Source organism: Epinephelus moara, chromosome 10 (assembly GCF_006386435.1).
Source record: "Epinephelus moara isolate mb chromosome 10, YSFRI_EMoa_1.0, whole genome shotgun sequence".
Lineage (NCBI taxonomy): Eukaryota > Metazoa > Chordata > Actinopteri > Perciformes > Serranidae > Epinephelus > Epinephelus moara.
The window spans coordinates 25742531-25766482 of NC_065515.1; the positions used below are offsets into that span (position 1 = coordinate 25742531).

At 40.2% G+C, this 23952-nt stretch overlaps 1 protein-coding gene across 1 annotated transcript; it reads right to left on the reverse strand.

Moving 5' to 3' along the window:
• Window positions 1-3661: 3661 nt before the first annotated feature.
• On the reverse strand, window positions 3662-23179 carry alg6 (ALG6 alpha-1,3-glucosyltransferase). Its single transcript, XM_050055808.1, has 14 exons — window positions 23001-23179; window positions 22655-22739; window positions 22166-22255; window positions 21828-21916; window positions 21637-21719; window positions 21022-21086; window positions 20114-20299; window positions 18806-18941; window positions 14024-14109; window positions 12271-12355; window positions 11603-11673; window positions 10333-10401; window positions 8476-8668; window positions 3662-5265 (listed from the first exon to the last, which is right to left on the reverse strand). The coding sequence occupies exons 1-14, from the start codon at window positions 23080-23082 to the stop codon at window positions 5068-5070; spliced, it is 1518 nt and encodes a 505-aa protein (XP_049911765.1). The 5' UTR covers window positions 23083-23179; the 3' UTR covers window positions 3662-5067.
• Window positions 23180-23952: the final 773 nt, after the last annotated feature.

Here is a 23952-nt window from a genome sequence, read left to right on the forward strand (position 1 = left end):
AGTTACAAATCAGTGTTTTTCCTATGCTGTTTAGCATGTTGCAGACGGGCCACTAGCCCAGCACCTGCTAATTTGTGCTCACCTTATTTCTGATCCCGAGGTTTAAGAGGTTTTTAACAGGAGCCAAATAATCCATAGAAGCCACCTCCTCTCCAAAACAAACTGACGTGATGATTTAAATCAGTGAAAACACTGGATAAAACAGTTTCACGTTACAAATTAGTATTTCTCCAAAGCTGTTGGAGACGGGCCGCAAGCCCAGCACCTGCTACTGTGTGCTCACCTTTGTTCTTTGATAACTTAAAATCCAGACGTTCAGGAGTTTTTTACCAGGAACTGAGGAGAGGGCAGAGGTCTCTTCCTCTCAAATGGACCTGGTGATTTAAACTAGTAAAAATGCAGAATAAAGCAGTTTTATGTTAGAAAGACAATGTTTTTTCTGATGCTCTTGTTGTGAAGGGGTTGCTACCTACAGCGGCCGATGTGAAAATACGAATGGCCCCATTTAGAGCCAGTGTTTGGTTTGCCTGTTCTGGGCTACCGTAGAAACATGGCGGTGCAACATGGCAGATTCTGTTGATGAGTACTTGCTCCGTATATTGGTATTAACTGTTTATTTTACAATAATGAAAACACAAAAGTTCTTATTTTTTAGGTGATTACACTCTAAAGAAAACCTACTGATATTATATTCCATTTCTGCGAGTATATCCCTCTAAATCCTACACACTGGACCTTTAAATAGTTGCTATTTCTTCATTTTAAATAAACACTTTTACTTATTTTTCTTTAGGTTTCATCATTTCTCTTTTTCAGGAATGTGGCAATTGGGGCTACTGCGATATTCTGAAGTCCATTATGGGCTGAGGTGCAATAACCCACTTCAACTCCAATTTTTAAAATTAAATTAATTGTAAATTTTAGTTTAAAAAGTGACAGAAATCCATCTCCATAAATCTTTGTTCATGGAAAACATGCCTCCTGTTAACTCTCTTCTTTATGAACACTCAGTCTTGACAGCGACTGTTGTGTGTGTGTGTGTGTGTGTGTGTGTGTGTGTAATATCACTGGGTGCCAGTGGGGTTACAATCATGTTTTCCTCTCTGATATTCCCCAGGTTTTTGTTAGCGAGGCATCTCAACTGTTGACAGCTAATGGAATTGCTCTTCACCTCTTGTGCGTATGATCCCGCGGAGATAAGGCAGGAAATGAATGTGGAATCTGCGCTGTCAGTTGTGAGGCTGAGACGTCTTGGAAGCCGTCATTCATGTTCGGGGGAAATGTCTGAAACTGTGCGAGCGAATCCTCTGACATGTTAGACCCTGTCTACCCGTCGGAGCCCCTGCCTGGCAGCTGACAAATGTTGATTCTACATTAACCACAATGCTGCAACGCTGTGCAAATAATGTTCTTTCAGATGGCAACCCTCATCCCCTTTATGGCTAAAACTATGCAATCCTCCCCACCTGTGCAGTTTAACACCTTTGAAAAGTAAAGGTGGGAAGGGGGGGGGGGTGGCAAACTGTCTTGCACAACACAGTAGTCTCTTTATTTGGCAGTGCCTGGGAAGGCCGAGGCCTCTCGCTGCCCGAGTCGACCTAAGCAACAGCTGGTGTTCACAGCAACATTTCCTATTTCTGCCTAAGGTGGATCGTGTAACTCTCACTTTATCACCCTTAGAGGCCACGTGAAGGACAAAGCCAGCACGCTCATAAACAAAACTAATGTTTTCATACTGGCCCCTTTGGAGATTGATAGAAGGATCTGTGGTACTTTTAATGGCTCCCTTGCCACCACTGGTACATCACAAAAAATCTCTTACCAGTACCAATGGTTTTCACCAAGGCTGGGATCTAAAACTGGTAGCTCTTCTTACATCTTGTGATAATGTGTATCAGTAATCTGGAGTCCCTGAGGGAGATACTCTTCATCTCCCATTATAACAGATTTAACTACTGTATCTACTTCTTGTGCCTCTAGTCCAAGAGTTAGAGCCACAGACTCCTTTCTGTGGCTCTAACTTTCCTGGAAAAGTAGTCAGAGATGAGGAGGTGATAGGAGCTTTATTTCAACTGTGGCCTGAAAATGAAAAACGACCACTCTCTGGTGTGTCATGATTTAACTTTATCAAACTTTTTTATTGATGATTGTGACATTTATTTATGAGTTTCCATTTGCAAACCTAATTTGTCTAAAAATAGTTCAAACAGAGCAGTGGAAACACAGCCAGGCAGTGTGCTTCATTAGCTTCATTATTGCTGTTCTGTGATAAGGAGTGTGTGATCACACACCACAGTGCCTTACCGGTGTTTATCTGGTTTATATATACTGTAGGTTTTTATAAATAATTAATAATATATTCTAATACGAAAAAAAGAATGCTTTTTTCCATTAGTATTTTTTCAATTTCAATTTGAGTCTATAAAATCTCATGAAACAGTAAAAAATGTCCATGTACACATTTTAAAATTCCAAAATGTTATCTTTAAATTGCCATTTTGTCCAACCAACATACGAAATCCTAAAGATATTGATATTACAGAGATTTTAAAAAGCCTATCCCAGCTGACATTGGGTGAGAGGCGGGGTACACCCTGGACAGATCACCAGACAATCGCAGGGCTGACACATAGAGACAGACAACCATTCACACTCACATTCACACTTATGGCCAATTAAGAGTCACCAATTAACCTGCATGTCTTTGCACTGTGGGAGGAAGCTGGAGTACCTGGAGAAAACCCACGCTGACATGGGGAGAACATGCAAACTCCACACAGAAGGGCTCCCCCACCCTGGGGTTGAACCAGGAACCCTCTTACTGTGAGACAACAGTGCTAACCATTGCACACAGTTTTCTTGTATTATTCAATTAGTATTTATAGCACTATTTAATTTCAATAAACTGCACCAGAAATTATTGTTAATATTTAATATTTTACTCCAGCTGTATAAATTGTTTACCTGTGTTATACTACTAACTTACTACTAATAATATTGGTTTACCTCCCCATCGTAGAAGTGGAAGGTAAATTCCCATTTTTCTTTCTAACTGTATTGGCGTGACTTTATATAAACATGTGTAATAAAAACACAAGCCTCGCCTTTCACACAACCTCTAACTGGCCCCTTGTGTCCATGTCCCATTGTAGTAACAGTTAACTCAGATCTCGGGCTCCCATTTGTCCCTGTGGCTCATTACTGGCTAGCGGCCTGGAGCCTCAGATGCACAGGCAACCCTCACTGACCTGATAACATTTATAGTTGTAATGGATTTTTTTATGCCTGTCATTAACTCGCTCAGAGATTGGAGAAAGAAATTGCTTGTACCTTTTTTTTCTGTGGTATTTCAACTTTATGGCATTATGTTCAGATATGTCACCTTCCATCATCTCTTTTTAAGGCCTGTCCTGTCACTGGTTTTGTTTTAAATGAGCAGGTCTTTTGTGCAGGACCCTTGTAGTATCTAGGACTTGTAATGAATATTTAATGATGTTGAGTAAAAGCTTTGAAAGATATAATTTCTGTCCAATTATTGGCTCTGTCTCTGCCAGACTGTTAGGGGTGATTTAGCAGACTACTTGGTAAATGTAGACAGTTTATGTGAAGCTGCTCAAAATTAAATCATTTTAACAATGTGGCGATAAAACTGATGTTCACTTTAAGTCATTGAGAATTTTATTTATTTTCACAAAAACTAAGTTTGTACAAAAGAACTTCAATGATGGATAAAAATATACAGTAGAAAACCGTTAAAAAAAAAAAAAAAGTTCATGTGAATAATGATCAACTGTCACTGTTGACCTGAGTCCAGTCCCATTCAGTATGTGTTTTAATCACAATACCCAGAGGTGGTGCAAAATGACAGGAACACACAACAATATCATTAAGTCTTGCACCATCACCAACTTTAGTTTAAAAATGAACACAAAATTAAATCAACACCTCTCCCCATGGTCTTACGAATAACTGAACCTTACAACAGGTGTTCCTATTATTGTGGTCACCTCCTGTAGCTTTACCATACAAACACAGAGCTGTCTAAGGTCAAACGTGTTGGCTTCACACTGCTTGTCTATTTGCACTTGTGTGATTAGCCAGCAATGATGTAGTTTGAAGAGTGAAGTCATTGGTCCAAGCAAAAAATGATTCAAGTAAAGACGCTTTGTAATAAGGTTGGACAATGTATTGTTACTATCGATATGACTAGATATTGTCTTAAATCTGGGATATTGCAATTCTACAAGTGCTGTCTTTTCCTAGTTTTAAAGGCTGCTTTACAGTAAAGTGATCTGATCATTCTAGCTGTTGTGGTATTTGTAATTTTGAAAACACCAATAGTCAACCCTATAATATCCTTGTAATATCCATATTGAGACATTTGGTCAAAAAATATCATGATATTTGATTTTCTCTTCATCACCCAGCTCTACTTGGTCACTCAGATTGAGTTTTGGTAACGGGGGAACTGAGTTCGTTAATTTATTTGGTCCAAACTGGTGAAATGTGGCTACCCTTTCCTTTTGATGTCACAGCTCCTCTGAGTTGCAAATTTGTAGTATAATGATATTTCAGCCCAAAAATATCCCTTGGATGAGAATTTGTGTAGGGCTGCAACTAACACTTATTTTTCCTAATGATGAATTTATCTTCTCTACTATTCGTTTGGTCTATAAAAGTTAAGAAAACTTGCCCATCACATATTCTGAGAGCTCAAGGTGATGTCAACAAATCTCTTGTTTTGTCTGAGCAAAGATATTCAATTTACTATGACACAAGAGCAGAACACACAGACAAATTCTCTTATTTGAGCAGCTGGATCCATCAAATGTTTGGCGTTTTTGCTTAAAAACTGACTTAAATGATTGATTATCAAAATAGTTTTCAATTTAATTTCTTGAACTACTTGTTGCAGCTCTACATTTGTGCCTTTTGCACTGTGGACATGACGTCATGAGTGATAGCTTTCATGCACATTTATGTGCCCCATGGTGTAACACTGGCTTCCCTGAAGCATAGTTAGCGAAGAAACAATCTGGTCGTATATATCACTTCCTTTGGCATCGTTCAGTTGTTCTTCTTCTGGCTCTTTCTGTTGGGTGGCTCGCTAAACTGGACAATGTTGAAATGTACAAAGGTTCCCAAGAAGTGCACGAAAGCAGTAGTAGACACCAGCACGGGAAACAAGTCAGGTAGATGTGATGGAGGATCAAGAGCTACAGTCACGACACTCAGACCAGCCATGGCTGCGACACTGATGTAGAACTGTAACACAGAGAGATGGAGACAGAGGGTTTATCGACTGATTTAAATGAGAACTGGGACACAAGATCAGATAGATGTTGACTTGGACTTCAAAAACGTAGGCTGAGGTGAAACAGCTGTGGTCAGGTGCTACTTCAAAGAGACGATACGACAAAGCTTTTCCTTGAGCTTTTAACCACATCACACTGTCTTCATCAGAAATGAATACGCTCGTTTGTCGTGGAGATGGTCCAGTTGGCATCATGTGACCCAGTTATGGAACCTCAGTCATGTGATAACAGGTGGTTGTGTTGTGTATGTGTGGGGGATCGTAACCACTGTTTCTCAAGCATGCCATCTCCATGACAACTGTGCGAATGATTCACTGATAAATACCATGAGATGTGGTTGAAAGATTTGGAAAACCAAATAAGAGGACCTTGAGTTAGGACTGCCTTGTCAAACTACTATTTTTAAGGTCAAGACGAGCCTTTATTGCTCAGTCATTGATAAGCTTTTTTTTCAGTTAAGGTAACAAACTGCAATTGGGATGTCATCACATTGTTTTTCTTTATATCCTAAGTACTCTGCGTGACAGATCATGATTGATAAGCTCTAACCAGCAAGAAACTAATGAGGGTTGTTAAAGGTGCATTCAATGTAGCATAACAAGATTAGTATAGTTGTCATGGCGAGTAAAAATCGTTCTATAATATCTTCTATAGATCTGGAAATAACTTTTTTTGTTCAAGAAATTACCCAGATGACATCATCTGGGTAATTTCCATCAAGGAGACTGAATATTTGAAACCATTGCATTATAAAGTAAGATGTGGGTGTTCACCATGGAAGGAGGGTCTAATGAAAGCTGCACTGACTACATTAACATGCACACAACTTTCTACTTTTAATCTTCTATTAATATAAATATGACAATATTGTGGATTCAATAGGAGTTATGTAAACAGCATATTTGGTATAGATTTTCTGAACAGCGCATTCGGAATATGCGTCTCAATTGGCATTTTTACCGCAGTTTGCGACACATGGCCTCTTGCCTGTTTACCATCTGCTCTGTGTGTTGTCAAGCCAAAAGTTTGCAAGGCTGTGGTAGAGATATATGCCCAAAAGTAAAGCCCACATTTCTGGTCAGAAGCAGAAACACACTTACTTTCAAATACTATGAAAAAACTTGGATATCAACAGGATTTTGGATATGTACAAATATCGCAACGCCGACCTTTTCAAGAAGGTGGTTGGAGGAATGAAAGAGGGAGGCTGTGTGTATATGGTAAACTCCAGTATTTTTGGAGTTTGACTAACACTAGGGGCTAAAATTTAGGATATCTCAGCCTCTGTAAATTGCCAAGGTAACCCTTTGATGCAGACAACTCTTTTACGACAACTTCTTTGAGGTGACTGAATTGATATTCCATACCAGAAACTGTTCCTCGTAAAAACAATGACGAGACCGGGCACCTCAGGCCAAGAACAAACTGTTAGCTTTTCCCTTAAGTTTAAGTGTAACTATAATATCAAACCCAATGAATGATCTAATTTGAAAGAGCTCTCAAATCACATTGCATATTCATCACTGGATGACTCACATCAAACTGGTCATTTGAAAGGTGCTATAAAGAAAAAGAGAGTATCATGGAGCATAATGGCCGACCTGAATTAAGGTCTACAAAACTACTTTTTTACACAGTTGCAAACAGAACTGACAGTGAGATCATTCATGTGTCTATTTGGGCTTTATGAGCCAGAGATAAGTCAGTGAGTAAGATGGAGGAAACACCTCATGCCCACACCCGCCCCGCCACCCCAAACCTATGAAACCTTATCGCCGTCACCGGGGCTTGCTATTTATGCTGCTTGTGTAAATAAATATATCTAGGCAAACCTGTGTTAATGACACGCGCTATAAAAAGACACCTTCCCGTAATCTCTGACACCCTACCGGAGCCCCTGTCGCAGAGGGGTTGGCGGTGCAGCCACTTCAGACGCTGTGGAAACTTAAATAAGTGATAAATAATTCTTTGGCTGGCAGCGGCTTTCATCCCCGCACAGCTTACACAACTTACAGTGGCACATGATCTTTATTTTTACAGTTGGGTATATCTTCTCACACGCTTGCAATTTAGGTCTAGTGCCGCTCTCAAAGTACAGGCCATCTGGGATCCTGGAATCAGCACCATTCCTATTACAAATGCATCAGCTGTGTATCCTCCTCCCCCCGTGTATGAGAGCAAACATGAACCACTAACTTAATCAAGCAGCAGTATCTTAATTTTGTTTACTGTTCGTTGAGTATGAGCCTCATCAGAAGCAAAAGGAAACCATGCTTTAAACTTAAATCCAACTTTGGGGCTTTGTGATTTTGGTGACTCCTTGTGGTGGTATCCAAAAAAGTGGTAGAGAGAAACTTCTGTCAACTGACCTGGTATCAGTGACATGAATGAGCTGAAAGCAACACATAGACTGCAACATTTTTTACTGAGACTGTCTAATTTCTCTACAAACAAAAGCCCATTGCACCAAAACGATTTTACAGATGCTAAAATCAAATAGATATTTTACACTTAGTGGCTTTAAATTACTCCAATGTGCGCACTGCGCAGTCTGTTGATGTAATACTGCCTCCCCTTCCTGTGTTAATATGTATTAAGTAATCTGCTTGACCTTTATTTTATTGGCAGCCAATTAGAGCTCCAACCACAATGATAGAAGTTACCGCCTCTTATACAAGTCTCTGGGACTGCACAGCAACCTCTGCAGCGTGACCTACAACATTTAGCTGATATAAACCATTTGCACTAAGTTAATGTGCTCTTTGCCCCCCAGAAGGACATTATTGTTTTGAGTTCAGCAGGACTGAAGTCAAAAATTTTCTCTATCAGTCAGACTCAGGTGGCAGTTGTGCCGCATGCTGCATGTCTTTTCATGCAGAGTAACTTTTTTCTTTTTGCTATACATACTCAGCAAGGATGAAGTAATTTGGCAAAAAAAAATGATGGGAAAAGTTTTGTAGGTAAGTAAATTACATATAATCATTGTGGCAGCGGCTTTAAAATCCTAACGACACATTAAACGTAGCAATTAAAATGCTACTGAAATGGTTATATGTAACCTTAACATCATATTTAGCCTGGTATCAACACAGATGACCTGCAAATCACAAAGTAGGTATTACACTCTTATTCACTGTACCAGGGCTTGAACCGCACTCACCTTCCATCTTACAATCCAGGCCAGATTCTGTTTGGGTAGGCAGAAGAACAGTTTTTGGTAGGATCCCAGTCTCAGCTCTTCCTCTGAACAGTGCTCCAGTGCAGACAGTAGATAGATGCTGAAGAAGAGGAAGGCCAACGAGGTCACGACATAAGGCACCAGTAGGCCGTCCTTCAGAAGCAGAGGCAGCATGCTGCATGGAGGGACAAGGACAAGAACAATGGTGCATTTACAGTTTAGAAACTGAAATGCTGATGTCACTGTCTAGAGTGATGTACAATAACCCCAAACAGGGCAGTGTATAAGGACTCTTAAGTCTCTTTTCCACTATTTACGTGCAATGTGCAGCTAGAGCTTTGATGCACACGAATGCAACGGAATATGTAAGCTAGAGCTTTGATGCACACGAATGCAACGGAATATGTAAATACACATAGCACAACTTTTTTTTTTAATCTTTTAAATGGATTTCTACACATGTCCAACGGCACAACAAGTTCAGTTATGTGTGCTGAGAAGAGGGCAGCAGTAAACCGCATAGTTTTTATCGAGCAGGCCTGCGCAAGCACTCTGTCCCCTGGGGAGAGATGGCTCTGACATTCATGCCAAGCTTATCTTAGTTTAGCAGAGGGGCACGGACAAGAACAACAGTTGACTCATAGTAAATCGCACATCACCCTAGCTTGTAAAAACCCATCCCCTCACAACAAACCACTCATTCTGATTTTTACTGCGACAAAAAAGCTCCATTCAGTGAGATAAATGTTAAACAATTTGGAAATACATACTTGGTCAATTTAAACAGACTGGCTGCATTCTGCCCTCTTACAATTGCTATGGTTGAGCATCCATTCGGCCAATTAGGTTAACAAAAGATGTATTTCTTTAAGTGGAGTCTGTAGAGGATGTAGATAATGTGAGAGTTGGAGTCAGACTGTACTGAGAGGCAGCTACAGAATGACCTCCTGTCCCCACACACAACGCACACTTAGACAGCAGGCATGCAGACTATGCCGTGTAATCCCCAGATATCCTTATACTAAACCACACGCACAACAATTAGTGCTGCCGGAAGAATTTAACAACAGCTGGTGAAAGTTAGACAGAGCATTTGCAGCACTACTTGTCTTTTCCATTCATGGTCCTCAGCTCAACCCAGATCGTAGATCCATTTGGCTGCTTAGGATTGTTTCTATGGTGTTTGATAGTTGACAGCGGTGAGAAATAAAGGAAGGTGACGTGGAAATGAAATGCCAGATTCAAACCCTGGACATTGCTGTTATGTTGTACTGTCAACTTGGCCACCAGGACATCCCACAGACTCTGTAACTTTTGCTGAACCGCAAGTTACAGGTGTGGAATAAGGATAAATGTTAGAATATAATGGAACACGAGCACAAATGGAAGAGTTATAAAGTTATATAGCATATAGTCATACGTTATAAAGCAAAAAGTAGCATCATTTTGCTAACAGTAGCTACTATAAGCATCGAGTCATACCAGACTACGTAAGGCTGGGGTGGCAAAACCTCTGAATGCATTGCATTAAGAACTTTCAAACTTTAGGATTGTGGGAGAAAAATTGTGTATTTTCTTTTTTTCCCAAAGTTACTTCGTCTATTACTATAGTATAGAATACTACAAAATGCAAGTCCTGATTCTGCCTTGATTGATCTTTCCTAAATGAAAAAGTATTTTGTTTGATTTGTGCACCTCTTAACTAATAGTGAAAGGTAATCGAAATAACATTCGAACTGCAGCAAACATGCTGTGGATGGTTTCATGGATGCCCGCTGTCCGTCTCTTTTTGACCTAAGGGGTCTTCGGCCTGAAAAACACTGAGGACCCCTGACTCACCTGAATGTAGACACCTGCAGGAACCAAATACCCATCAAAGGGAGGTCATTCAGCAGGAGGCAGGCAGGCCTAGAAAAGATGAGAGTTGAATATACTCGATATTAAACACCGTCTACAGTAAGCACCATTAAATATCATATTACAGTAAGAGAGGAAGTGAGGCCATGTTAGGTCGGAGCTGGAAGTGAACTGATGTCATGCGTGTATAATGTTAAAGCAACTGACCCGACAGGACATCCACATAAATCCATTATGGACGGTCTCTCACAAGGCAGTCAAGTGTTTGTTGTGCCGCATCATTTTATATTTGTACATGCCTTTTTACTGTAACTGCACTGACATGTACGGTACTGTACTCCCTAAATAACTTTTACTTGAAAAAAGTAGAAAATGTTTTGTTAAAATTCTGACTTCAGGGCACATGTGTGTTTCTGTGTAGCAAAGCCCTGTTGTTAGTTGAACCTGGGCGACTGCGTCATTGCTAGCCGGTGCTACTTGTACACTGTGCTCCGAGGGGGGCACTTTCCACCGGTCCCCGAGCCCATAATTACAGCCAGTGCTCTTTGGCGATCCTGTTACAGCCCAATAATTGATCCTGCGCAAACAACGCCCCGAGCTGCCGCCTGCCATTCTTTCCTAATCCCTGGACATGCATTACTGATTGATTCAGGGGGACAGGTGGGAGATATAACTCAATAGTTAATAAAGCAACAATCTACCCTAATCTAGATTAATAGATGAGCCCAGATCTAGGAACCAAATCCCTCGCTGTCAAATATATGCCAGACTTCACTCTGTACCTACACTGCTTAATGCACGAGGAGGTAAATGGTAATGAATCACCCACACGTGCACGTCTTTATGCTCATGTGTGCAAGTGCTGCACTTATTCATATTGAGACAAAGGAAGCTGGGAGAACTGATTTTTGTCTGTGCAGAACGGAGTATGATGGCAGAGGTGAATAAGCCCTCAGTTAGCAAGTCTGTACTTAAATAGATCGCTCCTCTGCAACTGTGGGAGCACAGCGGGAGGATGATGTCACTTTTACAGAGTGCTCACGTCTTCGACTCATTAACAACCTGCAAGACATAAACTGAGATCTGAAGTGGGGGAACGGGCGAATGGCTCCTTTGTGAGCAGAAATTAAATCTATACTCATGAATATTTGAGGTATCACTACAAGATGGAAAAAGTGCCATTAATGTTTGTCACATGTCAACGAATCACCTGGCCGGACAAAATTTCAAGAAGTATTACCTCTGTACTTACAAGGCAGCCAAGAGGATGGACTTTTCGTGGACTTGATAGGAGAAGAGGAAAAACGCCAGAGATGAATTGGCCTAAAAGAGACATTGAGATTATTAGTACAACATCTGCTACTGTTATTGACCATTAATACTGTGGATAGTAGAGCTGCAACGATTAGTCGATTTGTCATTCGACAAAGAGTTAATTGGCAACTACGTATTTTGATAATGTTATAATTGTTTTTTGGGGGGGGATGTCTTCTTGGGGTCTGAGAAATTACAGAGGGCATGTTTCACTATTTTCTGGCATTTTATTGAAAAAACAATGGAAAAAATGGCAGATTAATTGATAATGAAAATAGTAGTTAGTTGCAGCCCTACTAGATGGCATACTTATTATTAAAGGCAGAGAAGGAAAAAAATATGCATGAATGAAGGCATCAATAAAGTCACGTTGTAATTGTTTTTAATTTATTTTTATTTTATATATTTTTATATATTTTTTATATATTTTTATTTACTATTTTGAGACAAGATTTTAAAATAAATAAAGTAGCTTTGTGCAAAATTATTAATGTATTTATAATTTAGCCTTCATGTTATTGTCGTTAAAAAACAGGCCTTGTTTCTCTGTGAGGGGAGGCTCCGTACATTCGGCTTGCTATTGTTTTGACATCAGTTGCCACTCACCAAAGCCAGTTTAAACTGCCAGAAAGTGGGCTTGGTCAGGAGTCTGACGCTGGAAGGTAGCACTGCCAGGAGAGTGCAGGCTAAACTGAAAAACAATACAAACATTCACATTATCTCACATCGACACCGTTACATGCAGAAAAATGCTCAGTGGGAGATGAAGTTACTGCAGCAGGAAAAAATAATTACACAGCACAAGACACGTAGAGTATAAAATCAATTTGGAGTCAATATGAATAATTGCATTTGCACATAATTCCAGGCTTCCACATGCTGTACATCTTTCTCCTGTGTTGGTGTAGCTTCATGTATAAAAAAATGACTACAAACCTTGCCAGTTTTAACTGTGTGTTTATGTCTGTGTATATACATTGAGAGTAGAGCTGGGTGGTGACACATGATATTAGATTATCCAAAATCTAAGATGATATCTACTCGAATAATATCAACATTATTGCCCAGCCCTGCACTGAGAGCACAAAAACTGAGTCAAAGTCCATGTATGTGTGCACACTTACATGGTCATTAAAGCTGATTCTGAATGACAAACACAGCTTTGTTTTCAGCCTGTAGCACTAGAAGATAAGATTTTGATATCAAATACAAAGAATCACTATGTCGAAGCAACTGTGGATCCATCTTGGATCTGCTCTGCAAACTAAGACCTCTGCTATGTGGGAAATGACCAAATACTGGCCTCTTCTTAGGGTTAGCAGGCATTAGTTTAACCCTTCAATTGTCACCTGCTGGGGTTGGAGGCACCGGAAGAGAGCGACTATGTGTTAGTGTGAATGTGCTGAAAGGTCGGGCAGCGCCGGGTTAGTTTAAGGCACGAGGGCAACAATGTGTGTGTGTTACGACACAGATAGACAGAGAGATAATGATAGTGGTAGACGGATGGCAGTATTGTATGGTATTTAGTGTGTATGACAGCAAGTGTGTTATGTGTGTGTTATGTGTAGGGCAGGGTTTTGCGGTCCGGAAGGACGTGGATCACTTTTCACAGCTGATCCATTCTATGTACACAGTACGCCCACACCAGAGCATTTAGCAATCCGCTCCCTGTGCCAAAAAGACGAGAGTGTTTTTCATTTGTTTGAAATGCACTAGAGTCAAAGAAGTCCAACTTGATCCCCGGACTTAGCAGTCTGGCAGAAACGTGTCCATGCTGCGAACATACGACCCCTAAATTTAGCGTGCTGGGTCATTTAAGCAGGCTCCACCATGACACAACTGTTTTCTCATTGTAATGGGACAGGTTCTCAGCTTTTAGTCAAAATAACTTAACCGGATACTTCCTGGGATGCTCCGCGGGGTAGTGGGCAGAGAAACATGAGTTAAATGTTTATTACGTCGTCTTCCCTGAGAGCACGATTGATTTGTCTCTCATCCTCTTCATAATAGAGCACATAATTTATAACATTTTTGAAAAGAAAATCAGGTTGATTTATTCTGGGTCTATCTCTGTATATGACATGTTTCAATAGCTCTTTGGGCAGCTCTAAAGACAGCTATAATTTCAAGTTCAGACGTTCCTCTCAAGATGTTTCCTTAAGGAATGATCTTATATCCACTCACTGCATCACAGTTTTCCTTCCCTTGGGCAAGCTCTGCTTTCCCAGAAAATAAAAGGCGCAAAAGCAAGAGAAAGAAGAAGAGGAGAGACGGAACAATACAACGGAAGAGAAAAAGAAACAATGAAAGATAGAGGAGGAAAAAAAACGTAAGAGCTTGTTACAGATTGAGGGATTACCTGAGGTAGATCTGGGAGTCACTGGACAGAATGGATCTGATCTTTATCAGGGTGTTCAAGCTGCACCATGTGTTGGCCACCTTATCCTGTCCCCACACACACACACACACACACACACACACACACACCAATTAGTTAAATGAAAAATTATGCCAGATAAAACCACAAAAACATTTAAAATTTTAACACAAAATAAATTCAGTATTTCACTTATAGGGGAAAGCAAATAAGTGGCATTGCTGTAGGTAATTATTTCCCAACTGAAGGTGCAATAAAAATTTCCCAGAGCATTCCAGAGGGACATTTGTACGTAACCCTCCATCATAAATTACCTCCCCTGTCAGAGGAAGCATGGGACTAATTTGTAAACTCGGGGACACAGAGTCAAGTGTCAAACCAGAGTGGTTTCTGCAAAACCAGCAGACACAGACCAACCACAGAGCACTGCTGAAAAATACATGTCAACATTTTAAACAATTCTCTATACAATAAAGTTTATTACATTTTATAACAAAAAATAAATATTTTTTAAAATTAAACTATTGTACTTAACTGGGGCTGCATGTAACAGTAATTTTTATTATTAATTATTATTAATTAATCTAATTTTAATAATTGCTTTGCTTATAAAATGTAACAAAAAAGTAAAAAATAAATAAATCACAATTTCTTCAAATTATTATTTTTTGATTGACCAGCAGTCAAACCTGGGGATTTAATTTACAATTATATAAAAAAAAAAAAGAAAAGAAAAAATCAGGAGCTGAACACAGATAATTTGTCATTTTCGCTTTACTAAAACTATTAATAAATTATCAAAACAGTTGCTGATTAATTTTCTATCATCTAATAATTTCTGCTCAAAAGAAAAACAGCATAACTTTTTCTCTCATGTTTGTCTGTATCTTTTCCGTGTTGTTTTTGTAAATAACCCATAAAATCAGGTCTTAAATGTCCGTGAATAATATGGAAGATATGTTACAACCTTAATACCAGGCTAAAAGTACTTGCGGTTTATAAGAGATGAGGAGGGCGTTGCTGTGAGATTCTGTTGATTTAAGTGCTTAAGCAGTTGTGCCGGGATCAGATGATATTGAGGCCCAAGCCGCCACTGTGCACTATGATATCACACGTCACTGGGACCGCGTGCCTCGCTCAGCTTTATGATTCCGCTGTGAAGGGTTTCAGTGTGTGGCCCTGTCTAGAAAAAAACTATTTCTGGCCTCCTCATTCTCCTCTGTGCTACAGCTGCTTCCAGCACAGCTGTGTGGATCTTAATGGCAGCCTAGTCAGCAGCACCGGGCCATCCAGTGTTGTGTTGTCTCAGCCCCTTCCCTCTCTCTTTCCTCTTTTCCTCCCCGCTCCAAATAACCGCCAGGGGAATGTTCCTGGACGCCGCCTGCAGGGAACACATGAACGAGGGGGGGGGTCCCCGAGGCAAATGTAAAGAGGGCGAGAGCAGTGTGGCTCCTTCACCTATGATCTAGCATGGAATTTCACAGGGAGAAGCATTTGGTGCCATTTTTGTGAGCAGGCAGCAACGTGAGATGTCAGAATGCAGCTCAGTGGGTAAACTTACAACTGCTCCCGCCCAGAAGCTGCCACGACCACCAGTCACCAGCACTCCTCTTCCCCAACACCCCCTCTCACCCCTGTCCCCTTGTCCAAAGCTTCTGCCTACGTGCACAATTTCACAATTAGTTCAGGACGGCTCGACCCCGCAGCCTCTCGTGCTGTCGTCACAGGGGAGTATAGTGTCTCTCACACCCTGTGTATTATGTTTGCATCATTTCGTTGAACAAATACTGCCACGGCGCACGCTGCCATCTGCTCCCCTGGTAGAATTTTCAATTACTTCTCACATCCGTGACACCTTGTGGTGGGTGCCACCTTGGGGGCCGGGACAAGAGAGAGGATACGGGGTTTCAGAAATGAGAGCTGCAAACCTTGGCCTCTGAGCTGTCAGTCAAACATGCGAGCGCAGAAACACACACAGTTACTTTACCTCTGCTCCTTCCATGACAGCTCTCAACACTGCCAACTCAAGTCTTTGAAGTGCTCTTTCTCGCTGTTCGCTATCACTTTCTCTTTTAATTACCATCATATTCCTGTGCCTCCTTTTCTCTCAACGGCAACCACTGACTGACCACAGTATACAAATGTGTGTGTGCGGCTTGTGAAACAGTCTATCATACGTCAATGCTTTCCAAAGATAAAGTCAGTGGCAGGCAGTTGATACCACAGTTGTCGAATGTGCCCTGATACGCCTTTAAGCGAAGCGTTTGCCCCGCTCATCAGTCCATACGGCTAGAACATGGCTCTGCTATGAAGTGCTGAAAACACCCGGGCTATAAATTATTTAGATTTATCTATACCCTCCTACTGTATGTCCCGAGCCCCAACACCTCCCAGAGATAGAGTGAAACTGATCTCCTGACCTTTCACCATTTTATTCCACTGTTTTCTTTGATCCTGCGGGGTATCCATTTCCCACCGGCTAAGCACTGGAGGGTGGAGGGGTGTTCGCCATGCTGAGAGCATGGAGCACTGTGTAGGGCATGAGGAGTGCAACACGGGTTGTGTTTGACTTTTATAAAAGCACTGGGTACAGCAGAAGGGAGAGGTTTAGCGCGTTTCTACGGCCTCACAAGCAATGGCCGGCCTGTCCTGTGTTCAGACAGGAGAGACGTCAGAGACTGGGCCAAAAGTATACAGGAGGAGCACACGGACTAGAGGCAACAAACTTTATTAAAAGACTCATGTTTCGACACCAAGATAGTCTTCATCAGAGACTCAAAATCATTCAAGTAACCTCTCATTAGGAACTGATCTAGCACCAGCTGGTCACAGCCTCGTGCCTTAAAGTGTTAAAATCAAATTACAGCTTTAACTTTTAAGAGAAATATCACTTCCTCGAAAACAGTGAATCTTCACTGATCCTGAACGAGTAGGCACCAACAAAACCTCCAAGCCATCACCAGGAAATCCTATCATATCAAAAAGCCTTTCTCTGTTTCACTGGATTACAGTTCAGAGTGATCCCTTGTAGTGTTGTCACGATACCAAAATCTTTGTTTCGGTACCAATACCAATATGAATTTCGATACTTTTCGATACTCTTCGGTACTTTTCCTAAGGAAAAGTCCTTTTGGATACAAACCTTTAGAACAATAAATAGTAGGGGTGTAATGGTACCAAAAAATCAGGGTTCGGTCAGTACCTCAGTACGGACGTCACGGTTTGGTTGCTCAAATGTTTCACCAAGTTTGTGTTGACTCGTGTTGTCTCCCTTTGCGAGGCAGACTTTCTCTTGTCTTTTTTCACATGCGCCAGCTGCGAATGTTGATACAGGTGTTGTCATACACACCACTTGTGCAATCTGTGCTCAAATAGGAACAAGAAAGGCGTTTGTGTGCATAATTGAGTAAAATAAATTAACTAAATTAATGAATTGAATCAATTTCAAAGTACCGGTATTTTCCAAATGCAGTATAGTACCTTTTGGAATACTCTAGTACCGTGATACTATTTTAGTACCGGTATACCGTGCAACACTAATCCCTTGCGATATTATGTGTCACAACAACATCCTGGTATAACAGGAATTACAATAAATTAAGGCCATTTAAGAAACTGCTTCATGGGTAATAAATTTACACTAATACTTGAACAAAATGCTAACATTAAAAGGAACCAATTTTTAATTATAATGGATTGGTTGAAGGATCATGTCAGGCGGCTAGTGTTACTAGAAAGGCCTAAAGGACTGTATGAAATTTTCAGGAATGAGGACAGGGCTGAATCCCCAGCATTGTTAATATTGCCTTGGAAAAAAACAGCAATAGCCTAAACCCAATATCTAAAAATAATATTTTAATGAACATCCATTTATAAATTAAGAGCCGAAAAATAAAAGTTAATACAACCAGAGGAAGAGAAAAGCTGCTGGTGAGAAAAATAAAAGACCCTCATCTGCTCTCCAGGAAAAGTCAGACTGCTCTCCCTCCAGCAAAGAGAAAAACAACACATACCGTCCCCCCTTTCTGACCCTCCTCCCCCTCTAATAATTTCTCTACGATCCCTAACTTTTATGAGTGAGTAACAATACTGACGTCTGTGTATTATATTTAGTTAGCAAACGTCTTCTATGCCTAGAGAGCAGCCACAAACAAATGTCAAGCACCTACAGAGTTATTGATACCCAACGCCGCGCCAGGCTTTAGGGTAAACAGATACACAACAGCATGTCTGTTGACTCGTAACATAACAAAATATGGTAGTACATATATTTTTTTTATCTGGGAAGCCATTGAAAAAATCCCCTAGGCTTAGTGAGTCAACATTTTATTTATGCTATGGATGGTATTTGGAATTTCAGGACATTTGATTACTGTAATTACAGTCACATTCTTATTCATACCACCAGAACGGGGTGGTGAGGAGGTTAAACATCTGCACCACCTCAAGGGTAAGTAATGCTTCTAAGGATACTGTGCCAGGAAATGTGCATGTGACCTGTATGGATCATATAATCTCAAGGCCATGCTGGGCTGACATTTGCTAGCCTATATATTTAGCTGTATTGATGTATCAGGAGATATTATCCTCTTCCACTTGTTTTTCTAGATGACGTACTGGGGTTGTGAGTTGCTATTCTTAGATACCTGCCATGACAAGAGTACAAATGGTTTTTTTTGATAAAACTAAAAGCCTCAAAGGCAAAGTCAAGCTGCTCAGATGTGGGTTTTCAGGCTGACTTTTCATTAAGAAGCTCTACTGTACCTCAAACAGACCCCGAGCCACGGGAAAGATCCTCCTGACCACCTGCATGGCCTGACTGGGGTCGGACAGGAAGGGCAGCCAGCAGAGGGCAAAAGTCACCAACACTGTTGAAGCAATTCTCACCAACAGGAAAAGCCTACGTGAAGAGGGTCACACAGAAAGACAAGCATCGTGTCTGAGGTACAGATATACTATGAATAATGGAAAAAAAGCACACACTTCCTAACAGAATTTTCACATTTTATAAACTTAAATTTGAAAAAAATTAAAATATTGACACTAGCAAGTTGCTTAAGTTTGCCTTCCTCTACTTGCACTCCTCAAACAATAAGTACACACTGTCTGCACGTCCTAAATTTGGGATTTGACCCTTGTGTTGAGGAATGCAGTGAAAGCCATGCATCAGCTGAAAGTCTTCGGTGTAGGTCAGGCTATCTTGTCAGCTGTAACTGTGAAGCTGCTGGTTAAGTTGCACTCACAGCATAGCTGAGGAGTTTGGGCATGGCGAGAGTGTCATCTGGACATATCTCCCCCCCGGCCCTTCTAATCCAGCTCTCCATTTGCTACTAAATGCCCTTGGTACATTGTTACTAGATAAACAGACACTGGACACACTAGTAACAGCATCCAATCTGATTACCTCAGTCATTCTGCGGCTCTCCTGAGGACACTGCTCACTTATAGACTGACATTACGTATCTGCTTTGAGCACTTGGCTGACGCTTTTTACGCTGTGATAAAACAATGTAACCAAAACAATGACATGGTTGAGTAATCATGGCTTCAAAGACACAAAATTATTCTTATAATAATCCTCTATACTAGTGATTGCTTTACTGATACATTTACTGACACATGCATTTGACTGTCTCCTACTTTCCTTTCTTTCAAGAAGGCAGGAAATGAAAATGTTAAATGTTGCTCTCCCTTTCCCCCCATTGCTTTTTATATATTTTCTAATAAAAGCTGATAGTTAATTGTTTGAAACATACAGTTTCTGCCACTCCAAGTGAGAGTAGTAGATGAAAAATTGAGACTAAGCCTAAAATCTAGAATCACTGTGTCTTGTATGGATTCATATATGTCACCGATCTACCACAGCTACAGTGAAATATAAGTATCGAACAACAACATGCAGTCATCCCATCTATTTAAGGGGTATGATTAAGGGTACCTGACCCATCTACTTGTGCTGTGTGGGTAGGCTGGACAAAATATGTTGGAAACTACTGCTCAAATTCCTTAAAATGTAAAGAAAACAATGTTATAGAAGGAAAAAAAAACACAAGACACAAAAAACAGACTCACCCTCGCCCCATCAGGCCCAGTTTGACACTCTTCCCCAGCAGGTAGCAGAAGAAAGGCAGAGCATGGTACAGCTCCATCTGTTTGTAGTTGAGAGCCAGGCAGAAGGCCACAGAGCCAAACACGTCCCAGCCCAGACCCAGAGCCAGAACTCCCCACAGAGCAAAGCCCAAACTCACTGCATTGTACCTGTTTGAGTTAAGGTTAATATTGTGCTGGAAGTGTCTCCATGTAGACAAGTAAAGGTAAAAAGTACAATGTGCTGGTATGGGACAAGTACATTGGAAAACAGCGGCTGATTCAGGGTCAGTCCAGTTCAGATGCTCAGTTTATTCATTAACTCTTTCATTATTGTGTTTAATTGTATCTGAATAACAACTATTTTCAAAATTGTTTCATCATTATATTATAAGACAGACGGCACTGCATACGCGAAAGATGTGTCCCCTGTCAGCTAGTGTTTCTTTCCAACTAATCTCTAACAAAAGAGCAAATCCATGAGGGACAAAGACAAGTGATGTGCAACAATGGCACATGTAATGTCTTAAAGTTGTAAACAATCTTATATAATGTTGCTGAAGGGTGAAATATCCAAATATTTGCTTTATATTGCCATTCAGGAGACACTCATTTAGTGGCACACATCTGAAATAACAAATTTACAGTTTTTCAAAGTATTTTAAATCCTTGGAAACCCCTATTACAATTACAATCAATGCAACTCAAAGAGCTACAAAGGCTATGAGGAACTACCTGATATAATACTTACTTGGCAATGAGAAAATATAGTGTGTATACAGTAATATTTACTTGATATGCTGCCACTATTAGTAGGTCAGTGTATCCCAGGAAGTCATCAAATGACATCACAGTGAATTAAGAGTAGGAATGAACCTGCACAAAAAGGATACTGGAAGTGCCCATAGTCTATGAGAATTAGGCCTGGGTAGAGAAGGAAGCAGAACAAAGTGGAAACCTAGAAAAAAATGACATATTAGTTTTAAGAAGGTAAACATAACTATAATCTAAATACAGTCAACTGGTTATTAGTATACCATGATGCAAGTTATGGGTTATGTCATGTTTGCATACAGAAGGGAAACATTTGCATCTAAATATTTTTTTTCATATATTTTTTTACATTCCTTTCTAGCAACTGCTTATTCATACTTAGGGTCATAAGGTGCAATGCTGCCTTTTTACAGTCAAAGCTGGAATGTGTCTATTGTAGCTACTGATCTTGTAATAACTGTTTGATCATTTAGGACAGTCAAAACATTACAAAACATCCTCCTTGATTGATTGTACTCTAAAAACATTTATATATACCAACCTTCCTGGTAAATATAATGGCATCAAATTATACTGCAATAGTAACTTCATAATTCCCCAATTTGAATAACCAGTGCTGTGATCAGTCTTAATAAATGTGGGTTCCCCAGACAAAGAGGAAAAGGTGTCTCATTTGGATCTTTAGAGGAAAAAACTAGTAGATGTCATGACATAGTGTGTTACCAGTGTGTTACCTTTTTTCTCGAGGAACCGTCAGTGAGGTAGAAACAGTATAAAACTACCGCAGGGATGTATATCAACAAGTCTGCCACCAGGACTGAAACAGAACAAAGAACAATATTATATCATATAGAGCCTGTAAGTAAGTAAATGATTGTAAAGGTTCATTGAAGTTTTTTGCTGTATTTTCTCATGGTTACTGTACCTGTAGCTCTCATGAATAACTTGTGCGCTGGGCTTTCATAACCTCTGGATTTGTGGAGCTCCACCCATTCAGGGTTTATTGTCTTGGCTCTGTAGGAATATGTAGTAACAGTATAGGAAGTATAGCATTTATAATCCTTAAGACATGGCTTGAATGACAGGCAAGGTGACCTGCTTGTGAAATATCTGTGCACAGGGTATATAGAATAGAATACAAGAGTAAGCAGAATAGCAATGCTGTATTAAAACTGACATATTATGGAAAATCAATCAATCTCTCTTCTTCAAGCAACATTCTCTCATTAAAGAGATGTCCTGTTAAATGTACTTTCTACTTACATGAAGGCACAGATCAGGCTGTGGTAGGCAGTCAGAGGTGGATAGTCAAGGCCCCAGTAGTTCAAGTCATTCTCAGTGGTGTTAAAGTACCTGGATGAGTACAGATATAACATATATTTATATCTGAAACTGCAAAAGTGTCAGAACAATTCACATTACAAGGGGCTGCAGCCATGGTGGGAGACCTCCTGGATCGCTTCTAGATCCCTTTTCAATGTTTAACAGTGCTCAGAGAATACGTATGCAACATTAGTGTTATATACATCCAGTTTCAGCTTTAATTTGGCCACTTTATTGGTAATATTCTGGCTCTTTTATTATCCAGTATCTGTGGTCTTGTGTATATGTGACTCACAGAATCTACTCTCACAGTATTGTGTTTTAGGTCAGATTTGTACAATACTTCCAGTGCTAGAGCTCCTACTCTTCTCATATGTCTGAACGAGTTTCTCAAACTTGCTCCACTGAGTAAACAAACTTCAGACTGACCATTCCTTGACAGGGAGGTTGTAGGTCACCTCTTGCCAGTGCCTTTGAGCTTCATAGTCGCCAAACATGGGAGGTTTCCCCGCCCCTGGAGGAGAATCATTCAGCTGTTAGTCTGATGAATGGGAAACTACATCAGTGACTGACAGCATGTAACCACACACACACACACACACCAGACTGCTCGAGCCAGTGACTGGATGCTCTCCGCTAACAGCAGCAGTCTGATACGTGTGCAACTACTTCCTGTCAGTTGTTTAATGAAAATAAAATGAGCCACACTGAAGTGAGCAGCATTGTAGCAAAGACAGCTGCAGCATGTTAACGTTAAACTCCACACTCTTCCTACCTGAATATGAGTTTAACGAAACACCCCATCTCACAACAACGCCGAGCAACACGGAAATTGATACGAGACTCCACGTTTGCATAATGTCGACCGGTAAAATTAGCGCAAAGAGGACAAATGAAAGCTAAAAAAAAAATCTGTCTGCGTTAGAAATGTCTACATTTCCTGTTTACGTCATCGTCAATGCTTCGTTGCGCGCTCTCATTGGGCACTACACGCTGACGTACTCCGAGAGCCATGAGGCGTTCAGGAACACCAAGAGAAAAACGTCATCTTCTCTTTATCGAGCCATCGCACCATAACGGAGGCTAGAATAATTTTGTCAAACGTGTTTAAACTATTGTAGTAACATATAGATAAATATTTCTCTGATGAATTGTAATAACTGGCCATATAATTTGTGACTTTAACCCTTTTTGGTTAATCGTTTTGAATTGAAATTGTCAAAATTCCCAAATACATGAATGCGACATCAGCTGAAAGGAGATTTATGATAAATTGATGGATGTTGTCCATTATTAAAGACATATTAGTCATCTAATACCTTAGCAACTTATAGCTGGTGTTAAGTTCAAAGGTCAGAATTGGAGGTAGTGTTTTTTTATCCAGCGTTTTCAATTATAAAATAATAAGGCAAACTAATAATATAATACAGGCTGAGGAACAAAATGTGTAAATCGGACTAACATGAACTAATCTCTGTAAATACAGCATTTTTTTGACCAATATATTTTTGAGATGTCTCCAAAATAAAAATGTAAATTATAATAACTTTAAGTAAAACATGTGAGCTATGTTCAAAATTCCAAAGGTGCTATCTAAAATAAGTGTTCACCATCAGCATAAGATTTTGTGAAATCCAAAGGTTTCATTTTTCTGGAAATCAGGAGCAAATACCTATGCTGTCTGGCACTTTAAGTATTTAGTGAAATGAATGGATGACAGCTGCTAC